Below are 19,766 nucleotides of genomic sequence, written 5' to 3' on the forward strand. Positions count from 1 at the left end.
ATAACACAGTGTGGAGCTGGAGGAGCACAGCAGGCCAGGCAGCATAAAGGAGCAGGAAAGTTGACGTTTTGAAGGCTCCCGGCCTGAAACATCAACTTTCTTGCTCTTTTATGCTGCTTGGCTTGCTGTGATCCTCCAGCTCCACACTGTTATCTCTGACTCCAGCATCTGCAGTTCTTGCTATCCCTCCATGGATGAAAGTTTGGCTTCCGTGATAGTCTGGACTGTGCACACAACCTTCTGTCGGGAAGAAAGCGGTTGCCATACTAGGTTGTTTTGCACCTGGACAGTATGCTTTCAATGGTTCATCTGTAAAAGTTGCTGAGGGTCGTTATGGACATGCCAAATTTCCTGAGCCACCTGAGGAAGAGGGGGCGTTGTGTGTTCTTATGCGTTCTTCACTGTCACATCTACATGGGAAGTCCAGTACAGGTTGTCAGTTATCGTCACTCCTAGGAACTTGACATTCTCCACCTTCTTAACCTCAGCTCCGTTGATGTAGATGGGAATGTGTTCTCCTCCTTTCTTTCTGAAGAAAATGACCACTTCTTTAGTTTTGCCACCATTGAGAGAGAAGTTGTTCTCATTGCAGCACATCACCAAGGCCACTATCTCCTTTCTGTATTCTGATTCATCGTTGTTAGATATCCGTCCTACCACGGTGATGTCATCAGCAAACTTGTAGATGGCGTTCATTTGGAATTTGGTAACGTAGTCATGAGTGTACAGGGAGTACAACAGGGGTCTGAGGGGCTCCAGTGTTGAGTATTATCGTGGAGGAGATGCAGTTGTCTATAATCATTCATTGCAGTCTGTGGGTCAGAAAGCTGAGGATCCAGTTGCAGAGGGCAGAGCTAACACCAAGTACTGAGTTTTGAACAAAAACAAAGTTGCTGGGAAAGCCCAGCAGATCTGGCAGCATCTGTGAAGGAAAAAACACAATTAATATTTCAGGTCCAGTGACCCTTCCTCAGAACTGATGGTGGCTGGGAAAACATTAGTTTATATGCAGAAAATAGGGAGGTGGGTGGGGCAGGGAGTAAACGATAGGATAGAGCCCAAAAAGAGAGAGACAGTTGGACAGACAAAGGAGTTGATAACAATCAGGCTGGAAGGGTGAATTGCTGTTAATGGGGACTGTTAGTGACTAACAACGGGGTGTGTAATGGCAGCCCATGTGGTAACAAGGCCTGGTGTGTAGGATAGGGGACTGGGACATGGGAGAGTTTAGGCCCTAAAATTATTGAACTCAGTATTGAGTCTGGAGGGCTGTAGGGTCACCAAGCGGAAAATGAGGTGATGTTCCCCCAGCTTGCGTTGGGCTTCGCTGGAATACTGCAGCAAGCCATAGACAGATGTTGGCCAGGGAGCAGGATGGTGTGTTAAAGTGGCAGGCAAAAGGTGGTTCACAGTCTTTTTTGCAAGCAGAACGTAGATGAAGGTGGAACACCTGCCCATTTACCTCCTCCCTCCCCAGTATCCAAGGGCCTAAACATACCTTCCAGATGAAGCAGCACTTCACCTGCACTTCCCAGAATCTAGTCTACTGCATTCGCTACTCACAATGTGGACTCCTCTACATTGGGGAAACGAAGCATGCACTTGGTAACTGCTTTGCAGAACATCTACGTTCTGCTCGCAAAAATGACCCTGAACTACCTGTTGCCTGCCACTTTAATGCACCACCCTGCTCCCTGACCAACATCTCTGTCTCTAGCTTGCTGCAGTGTTCCAGCGAAGCTCAAAGCAAGCTGGAGTAACAACACCTCATTTTCAGCTTGGGGACCCTACAGCCTTCCAGCCTCAATATTGAGTTCAATAATTTTAGGGCCTAAACTCTCCCATTGTCCCAGCCTCCTACCCCACACACCAGGCCTTGTTACCACATAGCCTGCCGTTATACACCCCCTGTTGTTAGTCACTAATAGTCCCCATTCACCCTCCCAGCCTGATCGTTATCAACTCCTTTGTCTGTCCAGCTGTCTTTCTCTCTTTTTGGGCTCTATCCTATCGTTTACTCCCTACCCCACCCACCTCCCTGTTTTCTGCATATAAACTAATGTTTTCCCAGCCACCATCAGGTCTGAGGAAGGGTTACTGGATCCGAAACGTTAACTCTGTTTTTTCCCTTCACAGATGCTGCCAGACCAGCTGGGCTTTTCCAGCAACTTTGCTTTTGTTTCTGATTTACAGCATCTGAAGTTCTTTCAGTTTTTACTCCGAGTTTTGAGATTAGTGTGGAGGGGATAATGGTGTTGAAGGTAGTCAATGAGAAAGAGTCTGACGTAGATGTCCTTGTTGCCCAGCTGTTTCGGGGATGAGTGCAGGGCTAGGGAAAGGGTGTTCTTGTTTCGGGCTGGACTTGTTTCGTCTGTGTCAACAAATTGCAGGAGATCGAGGCAGGCTGGGAGACTAGAGTTCATGTGGACCATGAGCAGCCTCTTGAAACACTTCATGACTATGGAGATCAGAGCCACTGGGTGGTAGTCATTAAGGCACGTTGCATGTGCTTTCTTTAGGTACTAGGATTATGGTGGTCTTGAAGCAGGTGGGGACATCAGCTTACAGGAGGAAGAGGATGAAGGTATCGGTGAATACATCCGCCAGTTGGTCCACACAGGATCTAAATGCTGGGGACTCCATCAGAGCCTGTCGCTTTCCTAGGGTTGATTTCCAGGAAGACCAATCTGACATGTGCAGTGGTGGCAGTGGGCATAAGTGCATCCAGGGCTGTTGGTGCAGGTGAAACCATACCGCTGGCATTCTGCTTGAACCGAGCATAGAAAGCATTGAGCACATCAGGGAAGGATGTGTCATTGAAGGAAGGAAGGCAGACTGGCTCAAGACAAAAAAGTGTCATGACAGCCTGCACCAATCTGCCTAAAGATCATTTGTGCTTAAATACCAGGTGTACATTGATGCAATGAAAGCTTGTGGTTGATAATCACTCCTGGCTGATCTATGGGTACCTCAGTTCCTAAATCTACGCAGCAGATGATGTCCTGCACCTCCCAGAAGCTTTCCAGAAACATACACCCAAGCAACAACTCATTCTAACTAGTGTTGCCGCAGATACACAATTGCTAGCTCTGTCAAACGACCCATCGGTCACTTGTCTTGTGCATTTATGGTTTGTTGACTTGCAAGATCATGCAACTGTCTCCAACAAAGAGGATGATGGTGGCTTTGAAAAATGATTGTTTCCAGATCAGGTTTGAAGATTTGTTTCCATGGGCTGTAAATCTCTGCCATCATCTAACATGATAATCTGAGTCTCAGATATTTTGAAGAAGCATATCCTCCATCTACAGAGTACTGGTAATGGCTTCCTGCAACCTGCATCTTGGAGGAGCAGGCCATTATAGTTGTAGATCCTGCTGCTCATGCATATGTTGATAATCTTGAAGGTCATTGAATATCTATAATAACTGAATGCAGTACCCATGATGATCTGATAGATCAGAACTCCAATGTGCAGATAAAATTTTCAAAACACAAAAATATACAAAGTAAACTCTCAGCAGAGGACTGTGATTGAAGTGTTTCACACAAGCAACTAAGAAAGCAGCTGTGATACTGAGTATACTCAGCATATTTTTCTGTTATGGCCTCAGACCTCTCAATCGTTGATATCATCTTGCCTTGTTTACAGTGACACGCACCAGGAAGCCCAGAAAATTCATGGTGTCAAAATTAGACAGCAGAATGCATGTTCATTTTACTCCAGTTGAGCAATTGACAGCCGCTTCTCCTGTGGGTTATTCAAACACAATCTAATGTAATGGAGAGAAATATGCTCATTGACCAGTTAGAATTGATTTCCCAATTGTTATAAAGTGAAGGTTGACACCCCTCTGATAACTAAAACTGAAATACCCAGGAAGGCTCACCTCACCCTATAATCTGTTAAAAGAAGTGTGAAAAGTGATATAACCTTCATCCTCATGCTGTTATAAAGGAATCATTAAATGAAATGAACTCCTTTTACTCATTCCATAATCAACAAGTAACAATTTATTTAACGAACTCTAACAGTGAACAAATTAACTGAACTGTTAAAAAACTGAATAATTCTCCCTTAACTGCTAACTATTCCCACGTAAATCAAAATTCTAATGGTATGCTGTACCAATAAATATACATCTCACTTACATAAACCAAAATAATAACAAAAATTACAACTTAGTCTCTCAAAATTACAGCCAGCATGTGCCTTCCGGAATATTACGTGCCTTCTCTATTGATCTTCAGTCAGAAATATCTTTCTCTGTCAAATTCTTGTGTCAGGAATATTAGCTAAGAGTGCCACTGTACCTGTAGTTAGATGATGGTTACTCTGAGGCTTAGAGAATTCTGTGAGAGCCTGTGATTTTTCTCTTTGTAGCTGTTGGTTGTTAATTCTATCAGATGGCAGTTGCTCTCACACTGATCTTCAAATGCCCTTTTTTAATATGCCCTTGATGACATTTCAATTTCTTAGTTTTGACAACAAAGGATCAATCCTATTCAATTAGATTTAAATTTAATTGGTTTTTAGTCTATAAGTGCCTCGTTTAAGTTAATTGGCTGATATTCAAACTGGTTGCCCTGCTAACAAAACAAAACTGCTGCCTGGATTGCTAACCATACAACCGTTGATACAAATGTTTCAATTTCAGGAGCTCTATGCACCTGCAAACCCACAAACTACTGCCGGCAGACATTTTATTTTAATCTCTAAACCTAGAAAAAGCACATCATGTTTTAAAGGGACCACACATTCTTCCCCAGTATCATTTTACAAGCATCAAATTCTAATGTCCTGGCTTCCAATCCACAAATACTCTACCCAACTTCACAACATCTCCTCCTCTTAAGGAAAAAAACAAACCATCATGTTGAAAAGATGGCTTTTTTTTTTTGGCTAAACCTTACTGCCATTATTACTGAATCGATAGGCCAAACATAGATTTACACATTTCAAACTAATTCTGTATACATATAACATTGAACACTACCATTTCTCTCTTACAAGTTTTTCTTTTGAATCCACAATAATGAGTCTGCACTAACATTTTCACAACCCACAACATGTACAATCTGTAATCTAAATGCTTGTAACATAAGACTCCAATGAAATAGTCTGGTGTTCTTGTCTTTAACACTTTCCAAAAATGTCAAAAGATTGTGATCGGTGTACACAACCATTTCTGATGCATTGTTTGCAATATAAACATTAAAATATTATAAAGCCAGTACCAAACTCAACTCCTTTTCAATGGTTGAATATCGTTTCTGGTGGATGTTGAGATTTTTTGAAAAATAACTGGTTGGCCTTTCAACGCCACAATCATCTTCCTGTAACAAAATAGTTCCAACCCCTATTTCACATGCGCAATGGTGACTGTAAAGGGTTCAAGAAATTTGGCATGGCAAAAACTTTTGTGATGGTTAATGCTATTTTTAAAATCTCAAATGCCTCCTTGCATTGCACTGTCCACCAAAATTTTTCTTTAACAAACCTGTCAGCAGTTCACCATGCTCCTAAAGCTTGGTACAAATTTCCTATAAATTCCACTCAGTCTCAAAAATCATAGCACTTCCTTCTTCAAAGGTGGTGTTGAAAATTTTCTTGATGACCTTTGTCTACACAGTATTCGGTGTCATTCGTCCGTGTCTGATGTTGTGTCCTAAGATGTCATTTCCGCCTTCGCAAATTCTGTCTTTGCCAAATTTATGACCAACTTTATCTTCCGTAGTCTGTTAAAGACGTCTGCCAAACGTGTCATGTGATCTGTCAACGAATGGCTAAAGATCACTAAGTCATCTGTATACACAGCACAATTAGTCAATCCTATCACAACTCTATTCATAAGTCTTTGAAAAATGGCTGGTGCATTCTTCATTCCAAAGGGCATTACTTTGAATTGAAAGAGCCCATTTGGGGTTACAAGAGCAGAAACATCTTTCGCTCTCTCCGCCAAAGGTACTCTCCAGTAACCGCAAAGTAAGTCCAACTTTGTGATGTAATTAGCTTTTCCTATATTTTTCACATACCCAATTCCAAGGCTGGAGGACAGTGAGTCTGATTTAGTCATGGCGTTGACCTTCCAATAATCTATGCAGAATTGTTGAGTACCATCAGGTTTGGAAACCAACACGATTGGCGAACTCTGACTCACTTTGGCTCAGCTCAGTGACGTCTTCTTGCAGCATTGCTTCCACTTTGTTCTGTACCTGTGCTGCTTTGAGAGGACTAAGCCTGTCAGAGATGTTGTTTTATTGGAACTGCATTCCCTGCATCAACCTCATGTATTATGTTATTAGTCTTCCCCATTCTATTTCTACATAGGTCCTCATAGTGCTGCAAGAAGTCTTTCAATGCAGTTTTCTGCTCCTGAGACAGATAGCTCACTACCCTGTCCCATTCTTTAAGGATTGCCTCAAAATTTAAATTATTCTGAGGCACATCAAAATCCAAATTATCTGGATTTGATTCCTCACTCTGAGTGACAGTAGCTAATACCTGTTTCTCCAGTTCCCTTTCCCTGTCATAGTAAGGTTTCAGCATTTTCATCTGACATACCCAATAATTTTTTTTTCAATCTGGCATCTTTATCGGATAATTTACCTGACTTAACTTCTTTTCAAGCTGATAGGGACTACTAAACTTTGCTTTGAAGGGATCTCCTACCACTGGGTAACAGCACCAATACTTTATCCCCATGGGAAAATGTACACATTTTTGATTTCATATCTGCTTCTTGTTTCTTTAGATGTTGTGTCACTTTTAAATGTTGTCTAGCTAATTCACCTACTATGTTTAATCTTTCTGTCACCTCGGATACATAATCCAACTGTGAGGTCTTGACTTCCGACTTATCAACTTTCCCTTAATTAATTTTAAAGTCCCTCTTACTTTGCGTCCGAATATCAGTTCAAATGAAGTAAACTGAGTTGATTCATTTGGAGCATCTCTAATAGCAAGTAATATAAATGGGATACCTTTATCCCAATATTTGGGTAATCCTAGCAATAAGTCCTCAGCATGTTCTTTAGGGTCTGATGCCACCTTCCTAATGCACCCTGGTATTCAGGATGGTATGTACTGGATTTAGAGTGTTGGATGGTTAAACTATCCCTGACCTCCTTAAATAGTTTGGTAGTAAAATTGGACCTCCTTGGGTAGTCCATATCTGGTAAAGAATGTAAGCAACTCCTCCACAAATTTTTTTGCCTTGATATTCCATAATGGAATTGCCTCTGGAGATTTGTTTGAAACATCCGTTATGGTTAGCAAATACTGGTTCCCACTTTTGGTTTTACGGAAGGGACATACACAATCAAATATAACCTGTGTGAAAGGTTCTTCAAATGCGGAAATTGGCAGCAAAGGCGCTGGTTTTATTACTGCCTGTGGCTTTTGTACTATTTGACATTTATGACAGGTACGGCAAAATTCAACCACATCTTTAAGTAATCTAGGCCAGTACAAATGCTTTTGTATCTTAGCCTGAGTCTTCCTCACCCCTAGATGACCACCTACAGGTAATTTGTGTTACCCATAATACTTCCTGTCTGTATTCTACCAGTAACATGACCTGGTGAACCTCCGCCCATTTCTCATCTGCACTAACTGCCAAAGTCTCTATTTCCACCTTAATATTTTATCTTTATGGTAATAACGTTCTGCAATAGATTCTGATTCCTTTTCAGTGTAGGCTTTATGATAGATATTAATGATTTTGATGAGGGAACAAAATGTAACATCTTAAAGTTTGCAGATGATACCAAGTTGGGTGGCAGGGTGAACTGTGATGAGGATGCAGAGATCCTTCAGCATGATCTGGACAGGTTGGGTGAGTCGGCAAATCAATGGCAAATACTGTATAACTTGGATAAATATGAAGTTATTCACTTTGGAAGCAAAAAGATGAATGGCTGTAAATCAGGAGAGGGGAATGTGCAGCGGGACCTGGGTATCCTTGTGTACCAATAGCTGCAGGTGCAGCAGGCAGTAAAGAAGACAAACAGTATGTTAGCCTTCATTGTGAGAGGTTTCAAATGCAGGAGCAGGGATGTGTAAGGCCACACCTAGAGTGTTGTGTGCAGTTTTGGTCTCCTTTTTTGAGAAAGGATGCTCTTGCTGTCAAGGGAGTGCAGCGAAGGTTTACCAGGCTGATTCTTGCGATGGCGGGACTGATATATGAGAATAGATTGATTAGATTAGGATTGTTTTCGCTGGAGTTCAGACGAATGGTTGGAGGAGGGGTTTCTCATAGAGACTTATAAAATTCTAACAGGACTAGACAGGGTAAATGCAGGGAGGATGTTCCTGATGGTGGGTGTGTCCAGAACCAGAGGTGACAGTCTGAGGATTCGGGGTAAACGATTTAGGATGGAGATGAGACATTTTTTCACCCAAAGAATGGTAAGCCTGTCATATTCATTATCCATTGAATGTATTCAAGAGGTGGCTAGATATAGCACTTAGGGCAAATGGGATCAAAGGTTATAGGGAGAAAGCAGGATTAGGCTATTGAGTTGGACAATCAGCCATGATCGTGATGAATGGTGGAGCAGGCTCGAGGGGCTGAATGGCCGCCTGCTGCTCCTATCTTCTCTGTTTCTGTGATATCATCTTTATCATCTCGTCTTTTTGTTGTAATCCATTAGTCTTTCAGAACTACGCACCTCTGCCTGACCTCTACCTGCTGAGGTTTCTCCTTGACCATTTCATCAAGCAGGGTGTCAGCTAATTGCACCTAACCATTTCATCTTTCTCTTTGCATTCCCTCCTCATTTTAAGTTATGGCTGAGCGATGTTAACATGGTCTGGAAAAATTCCAGATATCTTTCTTTTAACTCCTCACTTCTCTGCTACAAAGGGCATCACTCCCACTTTTGATCCTGTGTATTGGTTCCTGTATTCCTGGAATAGTCACTCTTTCAATCACTCTCACTATCATTTTCCCAGTTTTGATTGGACTTTCTAGCCTTATCTTACATAGGGGAACATTAAATCTCCCCATTTATTCCACAGATTATCAATGTCTCAGGCAACATTTGAGAAGGAATGCAAATATTTTCACTTCTTACAATTACAGACTGACCAGCTGCTGTATCTCTAAGCATGTTAACTTATTTACCTAGTCTCCTTGTTCAACCTGAGGTCTTTGAAAATATCGGACACTATCTTATTTTTCAGCCCGTGACTAGGCTGTGCATTCTCCTGCAGCTCCTTGACTTCTCTTGGAATTTCCTTCATTACCTCAACTAATCCCACTGTTTTAGCCTCTTTTACCACATCCTTTTTCCCCAGTGCCTCTCTTAATCCACCAGCACTATGACTATGTGTCCCACCTTGTTGTAGTGAAAACAGCTGATGTCTTGCACCTCTTTTTCACCCTCTTGGGTTTCTTTTTTCAAATGTGGTAAGTTCCCAGTGTGATCTACTTTTTGTTTTTTATTGAAGGATCTCCCTCTTTCCCAATTTCTATCACTGTCAGAATGAAGTTGGTGTGGGAAGCTAAATTTTGATTTATGCACTAATGCGTATTCATCTGCCATCTCTGCAGCTCTTCTCGCTGTTTTAACTTACTGTTCCTCAACATGAGTTCTTATCACTTCTGGAAGTGAGTTTTTGAGCCCCTCCAGCAGAATAATCCCTCTATGATCCTCGTATGTCTTTTCTGTCTTTAATGCTCTCATCCATCTGTCGAAGTTGCTATGTTTAATTCTTTCAAACTCGACATAAGTCTGATCTGGTTCATTCCTTATATTTCTGAACCATTGCCTATAAGCTTCTGGTACCAATTCGTAGGCACTCAGAATATCCTATTTTACTTCTTCATATTCTCTTAATACCTCCTCTGACAGTGCTCCAAATACCTCAGTAGCCATGCCTGCCAACTTGGTCTGAATTAACATTACCCACATAGTCTCTGGCCAATTCATCTGTTTAGCCAATTTCTCAAAAGAAATTAAAAAGGCTTCTACATCTTTTTCATCAAATTTTGGTAATGTTTTGGCCCATTTGTATATATCCATCTCAGGTCTTTGGCTATGATGGGTCTGCTCGTCATCACTCTCCTCCTCACTAAGCCTATCTTCGACCTTCATTTCCATCATTTTAAGTCGGCATCCTATTTAATTTGCAACTTCTGAAGTTCAAACTCTCTTTTTCTTTTTCTTTTTCTTTTTCACATTTTCCAACTCAAACATTCTTTCCTTTTCTTTCTCTTATGCTCTTAACTGTAATTCAACTGTCTCTTTTTCTTTCCTCATGCTTGTAACTGTTTCAATTCTCTTTCTTTCTCTTTGTCCTCTAACTCCTGCCTTTTAAGTTCACTTTCTAATTCCAGTTATTTGATTTACAATTTAATTTTTTCTAACTCCACTGCACTGAACTGTTTCTCTGGTGTACCTAAATGCTTGACTAACTCATTTACAATTTCAGATTTCCTCTTATACCTAGTCAAATCCAATTCTAGCCTGCTTGATCATTCCAAAAGTTTCTCCTTTTTCTGTCTTTGTAAACTTTCTTGGCAAATTTGGGAAGCCCCCAGAACCTCTTTTGTGATGTTAAGAGCCATTTCTCCACTTCTGATTTAACCAATAACAAGCAACTGAAATTAAATAGATTTTTCACGTGTCACTTGTGTTTTATTTAAAGATCTAGGACACTAATCTCCAAGTCTGTTCAAATCTGCTGTGACCTTTCGTATCCTAAATCTGTCCAGATCCGGTCAAATCCCAGACCCGATCCGTCCCAACCTGTCCAAATCCTGGACCTGAGCCCCTAATCTATTATAAGGTGGAGGTTGACACCCCTCTGATAAATAAAACTGAAACACCCAGAAAGGCCCGCATCACCTTATAATCTGTTTTTTAAAAAATGAGAACATATAGTGAACATATAGAGAAATGAGTGATATAACCTGCCTCTGACCCTCAAGCTGTTGTAAAGGAGTGGTTAAATGAAATTAACTCCTTTCACTGACTCTATTATCAACAAGTAACAATTTATTTATCTAACTCTAGCAGTGAACAAATTAACTGAACTGTTAACAAACTGGACAATTCCCCCTTTACTACAAATTATTCCTGAATAAAACAAAATTCTAATGGTATGCTGTTCCAATAAATACAAGTCCCACTTATATATACCAAAATAATTTTAAAAATTACGACTTAGTCTCTCGAAATTACAGCCAGGGTATGTCATCCTGAATGTTCTGTGCCTTTTCCACTGATCTTCAGTCAGGAACAGCTTTCTCCGTCAAATTCTTGTGTCAGAAATATTAGCTAAGAGTGCTGTTGTACCTTTAGGTAGATGATGTTACTCTTACGAGCTTAGAGAATTCTGTGAAAGCCTGTGATTTTCTCTTTTGAGCTGTTCGTTGTTAACTGTATCAGATGGCAGTTGTTCTCACATTGATTTTCAAATGCTGTCTTTTATACCCTTGATGGCATATCAGTTTCTTAGAATAGGTTTGGTCCTATGTTGTCAAAACCATCTGATTTAAATTTAATTGGTTTTTAGTCTCTAAGTGCCTGGTTTAAACCAATTGGCTGATATTTAAACTGGTTGCCTTGCTAACAAAACAAAACTGCTGCCTGGATTGCTAACCAATACAGCCTTTGATACAACTGTTTCAATTGAGGGGCTCTCTGTGCACTTGCAAACCCACAAGCTGCTGCTGCTCACAGACAGAGCTGGATGAACACAGCAGGCCAAGCAGCATCAGAGGAGCAGGAAAGCTGACGTTTCGGGTCGAGACGCTTCTTCGGAAAGGGGGAGGGGAAGGGGATTCTGAAATAAATAAGGAGAGAGGAGGAGGCGGATAGAAGATGGATAAAGGAGACGATAGGTGGAGAGGAGACAGACAGGTCAAAGAGGCAGGGTTGGAGCCAGTAAAGGTGAATGTAGGTGGGGAGTTAGGGACGGGGTTAGGTTGGTCCAGGGAGGACAGACCGGTCAAGGAGGCGGGATGAGGTTAGTGGGTAGGAGATGGGGGTGGGGCTTTAGGTGGGAAGAATGGTTAGGGAGGCGGGGACGAGCTGGGCTGGTTTTGGGATGCGGTCGGGGGAGAGGAGATTTTGAAGCTTGTGAAGTCCACATTGATACCCTTGGGCTGCAGGGTTCCCAAGCGAAATATGAGATGCTGTTCCTGCAGCTTTCGAGTGGCATCATTGTGGCAATGCAGGATGCCCAGGACGGACATGTCATCCAAGGAGTGGGAGGGGGAGTTGAAATGGTTCGCGACTGGGAGGTGTGGTTGTTTGTTGCGAACTGAGCGTAGGAGTTCCGCAAAGCGGTTCCCAAGCCTCCGCTTGGTTTCCCCAATGTAGAGGAGGCCACAACAGGAACAGCGGATACAGTATACCACATTAGCAGATGTGCAGGTGAACATATGTATGATGTGGAAGGTCTTCTTAGGGCCTGGGATGGGGGTGAGGGGGGAGGTGTGGGGGCAGGTGTAGCACTTGCTCCGGTTGCAGGGAAAAGTGCCGGGGGTGGTGGGGCTGGAGGGGAGTGTGGAGCGGACAAGGGAGTCACGGAGAGAGTGGTCCCTCCGGAAAGCAGATAAGCGTGGGGAGGGAAAAATGTCTTTGGTAGTGGGGTCAGATTGCAGATGGCGGAAGTGTCGGAGGATGATGCATTGGATCCGGAGATTGATGGGGTGGTACGTGAGGACGAGGGGGATTCTGTTTTGGTTGTTATTGCGGGGACGGGGTGTGAGGGATGAGTTGCGGGAAATGCGAGAGACATGGTCGAGTGCATTTTCGACCACTGTGGAGAAGAAGTTGCGGTCCTTGAAAAACGAGGACATCTGGGATGTCCGGGAGTGGAATGCCTCGTCTCAGGAGCAGATGCGGTGGAGGCGAAGGAATTGGGAATAGGGGATGGCCTTTTTGCAGGAACCTCCGGATCCAACGCATCATCCTCCGACACTTCCGCCATCTGCAATCTGACCCCACTACCAAAGACATTTTTCCCTCCCCACCCTTATCTTCCTGCAAAGAGGCCATCCCCTATTCCCAATTCCTTCACCTCCGCCGCATCTGCTCCCGAGATGAGGCATTCCACTGCCCAATTGCAATGTTGAAGAATACAGTTTCATTGTAATGAAAAGTTATTCTGCTTCCTAAGTCCTGAAGAAGTGTTACTAAACCTGAAACATTAACTTTGATTTCTTGCCACAGATATTGCTAGACCTGCTGAGTTTTTCCAGCAATTTCCATTTTTGTTTCACATTTTTAATACTCCTGTTGCTACTCCCCTTTACACAGTTTCACAATCTCAAGACCTACTAGCCAACTGACATCCTATTGTTTGGACATAACAAAGTGTGGCGCTGGAGGAACACAGCTGGCCAGGCAGCATCAGAGGAGCAGGAAAGTTGACATTTCGGGTCAGGACCCTTCTGTTCCTCCAGCTCCACATTTTGTTATCTCTGACTCCAGCATCTGCAGTTCTTGCTATTTGTGTTGTTTGGACATTCTATTTTGCATGTAGCAACACACACAATCTAATATTATCAAATATAAGTAAATATTGCCTTTTTCCTTGGGTGACATGGTGTCTCAATGGTTAGCGCTGCTGTCTCACAATGACAGGGAGCTTGGTTTGATTCCAGCCTCGGACAACTGTCTGTGTACAGTTTGCACGTTCTCCCCAAGTCTGCATGGGTTTCGTCCGGTTGTTCCAGTTTCCTCCTCCAGTCCAAAGATGTACAGGTTAGATGGTTTGGCCATGTTAAATTGTGCATAGTGTCCAGAGCTGACCAGGCTAGTTGGATTAGCCATGGGAAATGCAGGTTTACAGGGATAGGGTAGGGGTGGTGGGTCGGTGTGGACTTGATGGGCTGAACAGGCTGCTTTCACACTATAGGAATTCTATGATTCTGCTTTCCCCCTACAAGCTGATGCATGAGCACTGAGTAGATAACACTGTCACATATCTATAGACAGTTATATCCACTCACTAAGAGAGAGCTGGATCTGTAAAATTTAATTTTTTCACCTTTTAGTTGTGTCTTTTAAGTTTCATGATGCCAATACTAATCAGTGTTATTAGGGTGATTTTTGCTTGTTATTATGAAGAAAACGAGCGACAGTGAATCAGAGATAGTAGGAACTGCAGATGCTGGAAAATCTGAGATAACAAGGTGTAGAGCTGGATGAACACAGCCAGCCAAGCAGCATCAGAGGAGCAGGAAGGCTGACGTTTCAGGCCTAGACCCTTCACGTCAGCCTTCCTGCTCCTCTGATGCTGCTTGGCCTGACAGTGAATCAGCTACTTATTCATATTTTTATTTTTATTTATATAATTCACTTGGTTTTGGGTTATGCTGTGAAGATTGCTGCTTGCTGACCAGTACTTTACTCAAGTGTGCATTTTCTAATATGATTCTTTGATGTGTTAATAGACTACTTTTTAATCAAAGGGGTAGAAACAGCCAATGTGACCTTGTTCTCTGACACTTCCAAACATGAAATGTTTCCAGAATGCTGAAGTGGAATTGTTCAATTTTTCATTCCCTAACAGACTGCTGAGAATCTTTTTCATATATGTACCATCATTCCAGCCAAGATCATTACAGTGCAGAGTTGAAACTGGGAAATTGACGATCCATACTGCTAAATCATCAATTGCATGAATGAGCTCAATTATTAGTTGAGCTGCTTTGTATTGGGCGAACTGTTAACTGCATTGTACTTTGTTATTTGAATCTATGAGTTAAAATTTCTATGAGCTACTGATACCATGAATAGTTTAAAAATTGGACCTATAATTAATGAGTTAATTTAAAAAAGAGACATGTCAGAAGCACTGATGTAGAAGATTGCACCATTGGAAAAGAGGTGATTGATATGGAGAAATTAGGAGAATAGATTGGAGTCCTTTTAGGAGGCAGGTGTCAGGAAGTGCAGGTGTCAGTGGTAACTGTGGTAATCGGGGGGGCTTTAGTGAACATTAGTAGAGATCCCTAGATATGAAGACACAGGAATTGGGAAAGGAGTGGGGCGTTTCAAAGATGGACCATGTGAAGTTGAAAGAAAGGAAGAAATTGGAAGCAAGGTTGAAGATTTTTTTCAGTTCCAGTGGAGAGTGGGAAGGTATTGGTGTTGCTTCCTGTCTCTGCCAACTACAACCAAATCCACATCTTTTACCTGATTTTTCCATGATATTGTTGTCATTTCCTATCCTCCAATTTGTTCTTTTTTCTAAACCATCCCTTTTGTCTTTCCTTACCCTTTTCCGTGACACAATGTTTCAATATTCCTCCAGCTCTGAATAAGTCATATTCAAATCAAAATATTAATGTTGTTTCTCTCTCTACATATGCTCCAGACCTGATGATATTTCCAGCACTTCCAGTTCCTGCTATCAAATAACAGCCCTTTTGGCTGCTGTTTACCAATCAAATCAATTAAGGACCTGCTTCTTGCTACTTAGTCAGGAAGAGGGTGGATGGGAGGGATAGTGCAGCTGTTCTGTTTGAAGGGAGAACTGCATGTTTCAATAAACTCAACAATGATTTGATAGTTCATCTGCAGTGCCTGTTGGAATGGAAAGGAGACCTGGGAAGTATGCATGTGTATCTAAAATCCCATTCCCCCAACCTCAACCTGCCCTGCATCCCTAATTGGGCAGCCAACATTCATGTTTATCCTCAGCCTATTACCGTAACATGTCCATGTCCTTACCCCTCTTTGGCACACAAGCATTAACAGTGCATATACCTTCTTGCTTTCCCTCTGTGCAAGAAAAAATGGACTAAAGCTTAAAGACAAGTGAAGATGTGAGGTAGGCAGAGGCAACAAGTTGGCCTCCAGTGACGGACACCTCATTGGCTATTGGCAAGATATTTCCACTTGCTCCACTACAAAGGAGATTCTGTTCCATGAAGGCATAAATGTCAGCAGCAATCTGCCACGAAAGCCTGAACCTTTTGAGCACTGGTGTTCACACGTAGTGCAAGAGCTGGTCTTCTACCTGAAATCCCTGCGTTGCTGGGTCACACCTCTAACTGGCTGAATCTCGGCATCCATTCCCTCTTTCTTGTGGAGAGGCATGTGGCTGACGCGATGGCAGCTGGTGCTGCTGTGAATGTTGCTCCTTTTGCCAGTGGACCAGTTGGTAGTGTTGAGTTTCCTCCTGATCTACTTCAGCACAGATGAATGGTGGAGTTGGATAAGCTGCTCCTTAACAGCTCTGAACACTTCCAGCAGGGTAGTTGGAATGTGATGTACATTTTAAGCAATTGGTGGTCACCTGTCAAGCAGTCATAAAACTATCTGTAAAGAGTACTTTAAGCAGTAGACTTTTATCTCGCCATAGCTAGAACTCTTCACGGTGACTGAACAAAGTCTTCACAGCTTGGAAATCAGACATAATTTCTTGTTGCTGTGCTCTCACCACCTCCAATCTGTCAGGTTATTGGGCATGGTCTGGAACTCCTATATTGTTGGGAAAAAGAAAACGCATGGATACGTTAGTTCCTAATTTTATTCTTAATGGTTTCCCACTTCAGCCACATGTATCCCTGCTGCACTCAACTCAAGTGATCCTGGAAAAGCTAGAAAGAGCACATCAAGATCCTTACTCAGTGTCGTTAACTGCAACATTCCCAACCTGCATGCTCCCAAACCTGTTTCCGCCAGCCTGAGAAAATTCCACCTTGTGATTGCAAATGTAGTATTCTATTTACTTACGGATAATCTGTTGTGGACCTTATACTTTGACACCACCGTTAATGTAACTGCTGCTATATTTGCTTTCTATTTTTTGCAAAAATTGCGTACTCAGTTGCAATTTTAAGTTTACCTGATTTAGGCAATCAGTCTAGTTGCAAGCAGATTTATGTGCATCATAGAAAATGACTTTTAATTCTGTTAAGGGTTTGTATTTACATGCCAGTTTTGCAACCACTGCATATTTTGAAAAGGCAATTGTGGAAACAGTAGATTGATCTTTAGATTTTTATTCCAACCTAACTCTGGGATGCCTCACTACTGGCTGATGTGGGGACTGGAAATGCCGTAAAAGAAAGAAAGACTTTAGTTTGTAAAGTGCCATCGTGACCACTGTCACAACCTCGTGAAGTGTAACCAATGTTTTGGCGTAGACAGCACTGAAACCTGTGTGTAAAGAGCAAAATCCAACAATCAGCAATGTGATAATGACCAGGTAATCTGTTATTGTAATTCTGATAGGAGGGGATAAACATTGATCACGGGTAACGTTCCCAACTCTTCTTCCAAATAGTGTTATTTGTTCACCCAAGAAGGCAGACCCTGCTCCTACTCCCTCAGCATTGCACTGGAGTGCCAGCTGTGATTTTTGTACTCAGGACCTGGAATGGAACTTTAGCCACAAGCATCTGGCTTAGAGTCAGGTTATCACTGACTATGCCACAGTTGATACTAATATAACATTCATGCTGGTGGTTAATGCTGTGATATAGGTTGATGCTATGTCTTGTTACTGTGAAATGATTGGATTTGAGCTCTGTTCATATCAATTTCCAGTTTTTAATTAGTATCAGCGGATCTATAAGCAAGTCCTGCAAATGCTGCACAAATGTAGGACAGGTTTCTGTGTCTGGAAAATGACATTGATTAAACTTGGGTGTAGGAACGTGTTTGCAGGTATTTTCCTTGAAGTACATTCTAAGTTCCTTTTAAGTAATTTTAGATACATGGGCTGAATTTCATATAAGGCACAGGATTACTTGTGCCCCAACTTAAACATTGTGTTCCCACCAAGAAAAATGTTTCCACCAAGGGAAGCACTGAATGCCCTGCAAACAAAGGCTGGAACTAGACATTCATTCTTCTGAATTAAAAAGTCCCATATCAAAATTAAAAGCCAGCTCTAAATTAACAGTTCTTCAGCTCTTCAGGCCTACAGTACTGAATCATTTAAGAATAGTTGAGAATCACAATGAATATTAAGGTGGCAGGCCTTGGTGACGGGAGGTTGGGGCTTGAAATGGGAGGGGAAATAAAATCTTGAAGGACCCTCCAATTGGTTTAGTGTGCTCATTGATGAAGGACCACAACTTGGCCTGCCACCAGCCTACACAGAGAACACTGCCCCAGCTCAGTTCTTGGCATGAACCTTTCTGCCACCATTAAATCTTAGCAGTGGCAGAATGAGACCCTTAGTGGGAATTAATTGCACACCTACAGGCCTCAATTGGCTCATTGCCAGGCAGGGAACCTTGCACCTTGACAATATTGCATTGGATGCAGGGGCAAGCAGGTCGGTGTTAGACAAGTTCCTTTTGGATTTAACCCTCTTCACATTCAAACCCATTGGTTGGAATGTATTAAATGCAGTCCATTGTATGCAGCCTTTTGTATCATTACTTTAAAATTCATTTACCCTATATCATGTTCCAGGGCTGAAAATTTCATTAATAAACTTATCTTCAACTGACTATGTTGCTGGACTAGTTAGATTTTTTTGAGGAAATACTTTTTAAACAGTCTTGGAATAATCTCTATTTTGATTGACAAATGCCTTATTTTGTATGTGATTAGGAGGAAATGATAAAGGGAAATTTGCCCTAGGCCTGGTGCAGAATGAGTGGAAAGTCTATGTAAAGAGACCACTGGATCGCGAAGAACAGGATATTTATTTTCTGAATATCACAGCTACAGATGGACTTTTTGTATCAAGAGCAGTGGTAGAAATCAGAGTGCTGGATGCTAATGATAACAGTCCAGTCTGTGATCAAGTAAGTCGCATCTGTGTTTTTCCATTACTTTCTGAATCGTAAGTAATCCTTATTCAGTGTCCTAATGTTTGTTTTAATTTTTGAAGCATGAGCTATGTTTGAAACTCCGTATTGTTGTCAAATATCTACAGGTCACTTATACAGAGACAATTTTGGAAGACATTACACCAAATAAAGTTATTCTAAGGATTGGTGCTCATGATGTTGATGTTGGGTCTAATGCAGAAATACGGTATTCTTTGCATGGAACTGGCTCAGAAAAATTTTTCCTGGAACCAGAATATGGTAAATGTTTCTGTTGTTTCAATATGGATTTTTCAAGTTATTTATTGGAGTAAGAACTAAAAAGGGTGAGTTTAATTATTTAATGTGATAGAGATGTGTTATGTTAAAATTCAACTTAAACAGTGTATCTGAGAGTTTCTTTAACAACTGAAATATAGAAACTGCTGACATTTTACAATCAGACAGATTTTTGATCATGCAAAGTTGCCACACAAAGACTTGGTCAGTATTAATGCATGTACAGAACAGAAAACGACCTATTAAAAAAACTGAAAACCAAAAGGCGTATTGTAACAAGGTAAAGATTAGGAAGAAAAATATGGTTACAGAACAGGAAAGCAATCTAAAGATTAAAATAATTTTATAGTTGCCAGACATTAACAATAACTTATTTATTTAAGCATGTCAGTGTAAATTGCACAATTAGAGCAACACAAAACGTGGCAAGCCTGTAGACAAACTGATTTTGGAGGTGTAGAAGCAAACCACAAAACGTCTGGATGTTGCTCACTGAGGATGTTGTTCCTCTATTTAAAGAATTTCACTTCAGTATGTATTTTTCAAAATTCAGTTATTGTTTGTCACTTCATGAGTGTGAAATACCTTTAAACTGTGTTTCATTCTGGGTGTTTTAACAGCTAATGGTATAATATTCCACACGGGGATTCTGCTTACATCAGAATTAGAATAATTTCACCTGGCCTAGAATGATTTGAATAATTAGGAATTATAGCTCTTTAGCTTTTG

General features: G+C 41.6%; 1 protein-coding gene across 5 annotated transcripts in view; it reads left to right on the forward strand.

Moving 5' to 3' along the window:
• The window catches only part of fat3a (FAT atypical cadherin 3a), a 689,153-nt gene that overhangs the window by 555,979 nt on the left and 113,408 nt on the right, over positions 1-19,766 (forward strand). For all 5 annotated transcript variants that reach the window (XM_048598158.1, XM_048598163.1, XM_048598159.1 and 2 more), the window contains 2 exons: positions 18,538-18,734; positions 18,866-19,019. In XM_048598158.1, the coding sequence (XP_048454115.1) occupies positions 18,538-18,734; positions 18,866-19,019 (351 nt within the window). The remainder of the gene's footprint in view (positions 1-18,537; positions 18,735-18,865; positions 19,020-19,766) is intronic.

This window comes from Rhincodon typus, chromosome 6 (assembly GCF_021869965.1).
Source record: "Rhincodon typus isolate 14 chromosome 6, sRhiTyp1.1, whole genome shotgun sequence".
Classification (NCBI taxonomy): Eukaryota; Metazoa; Chordata; class Chondrichthyes; order Orectolobiformes; family Rhincodontidae; genus Rhincodon; species Rhincodon typus.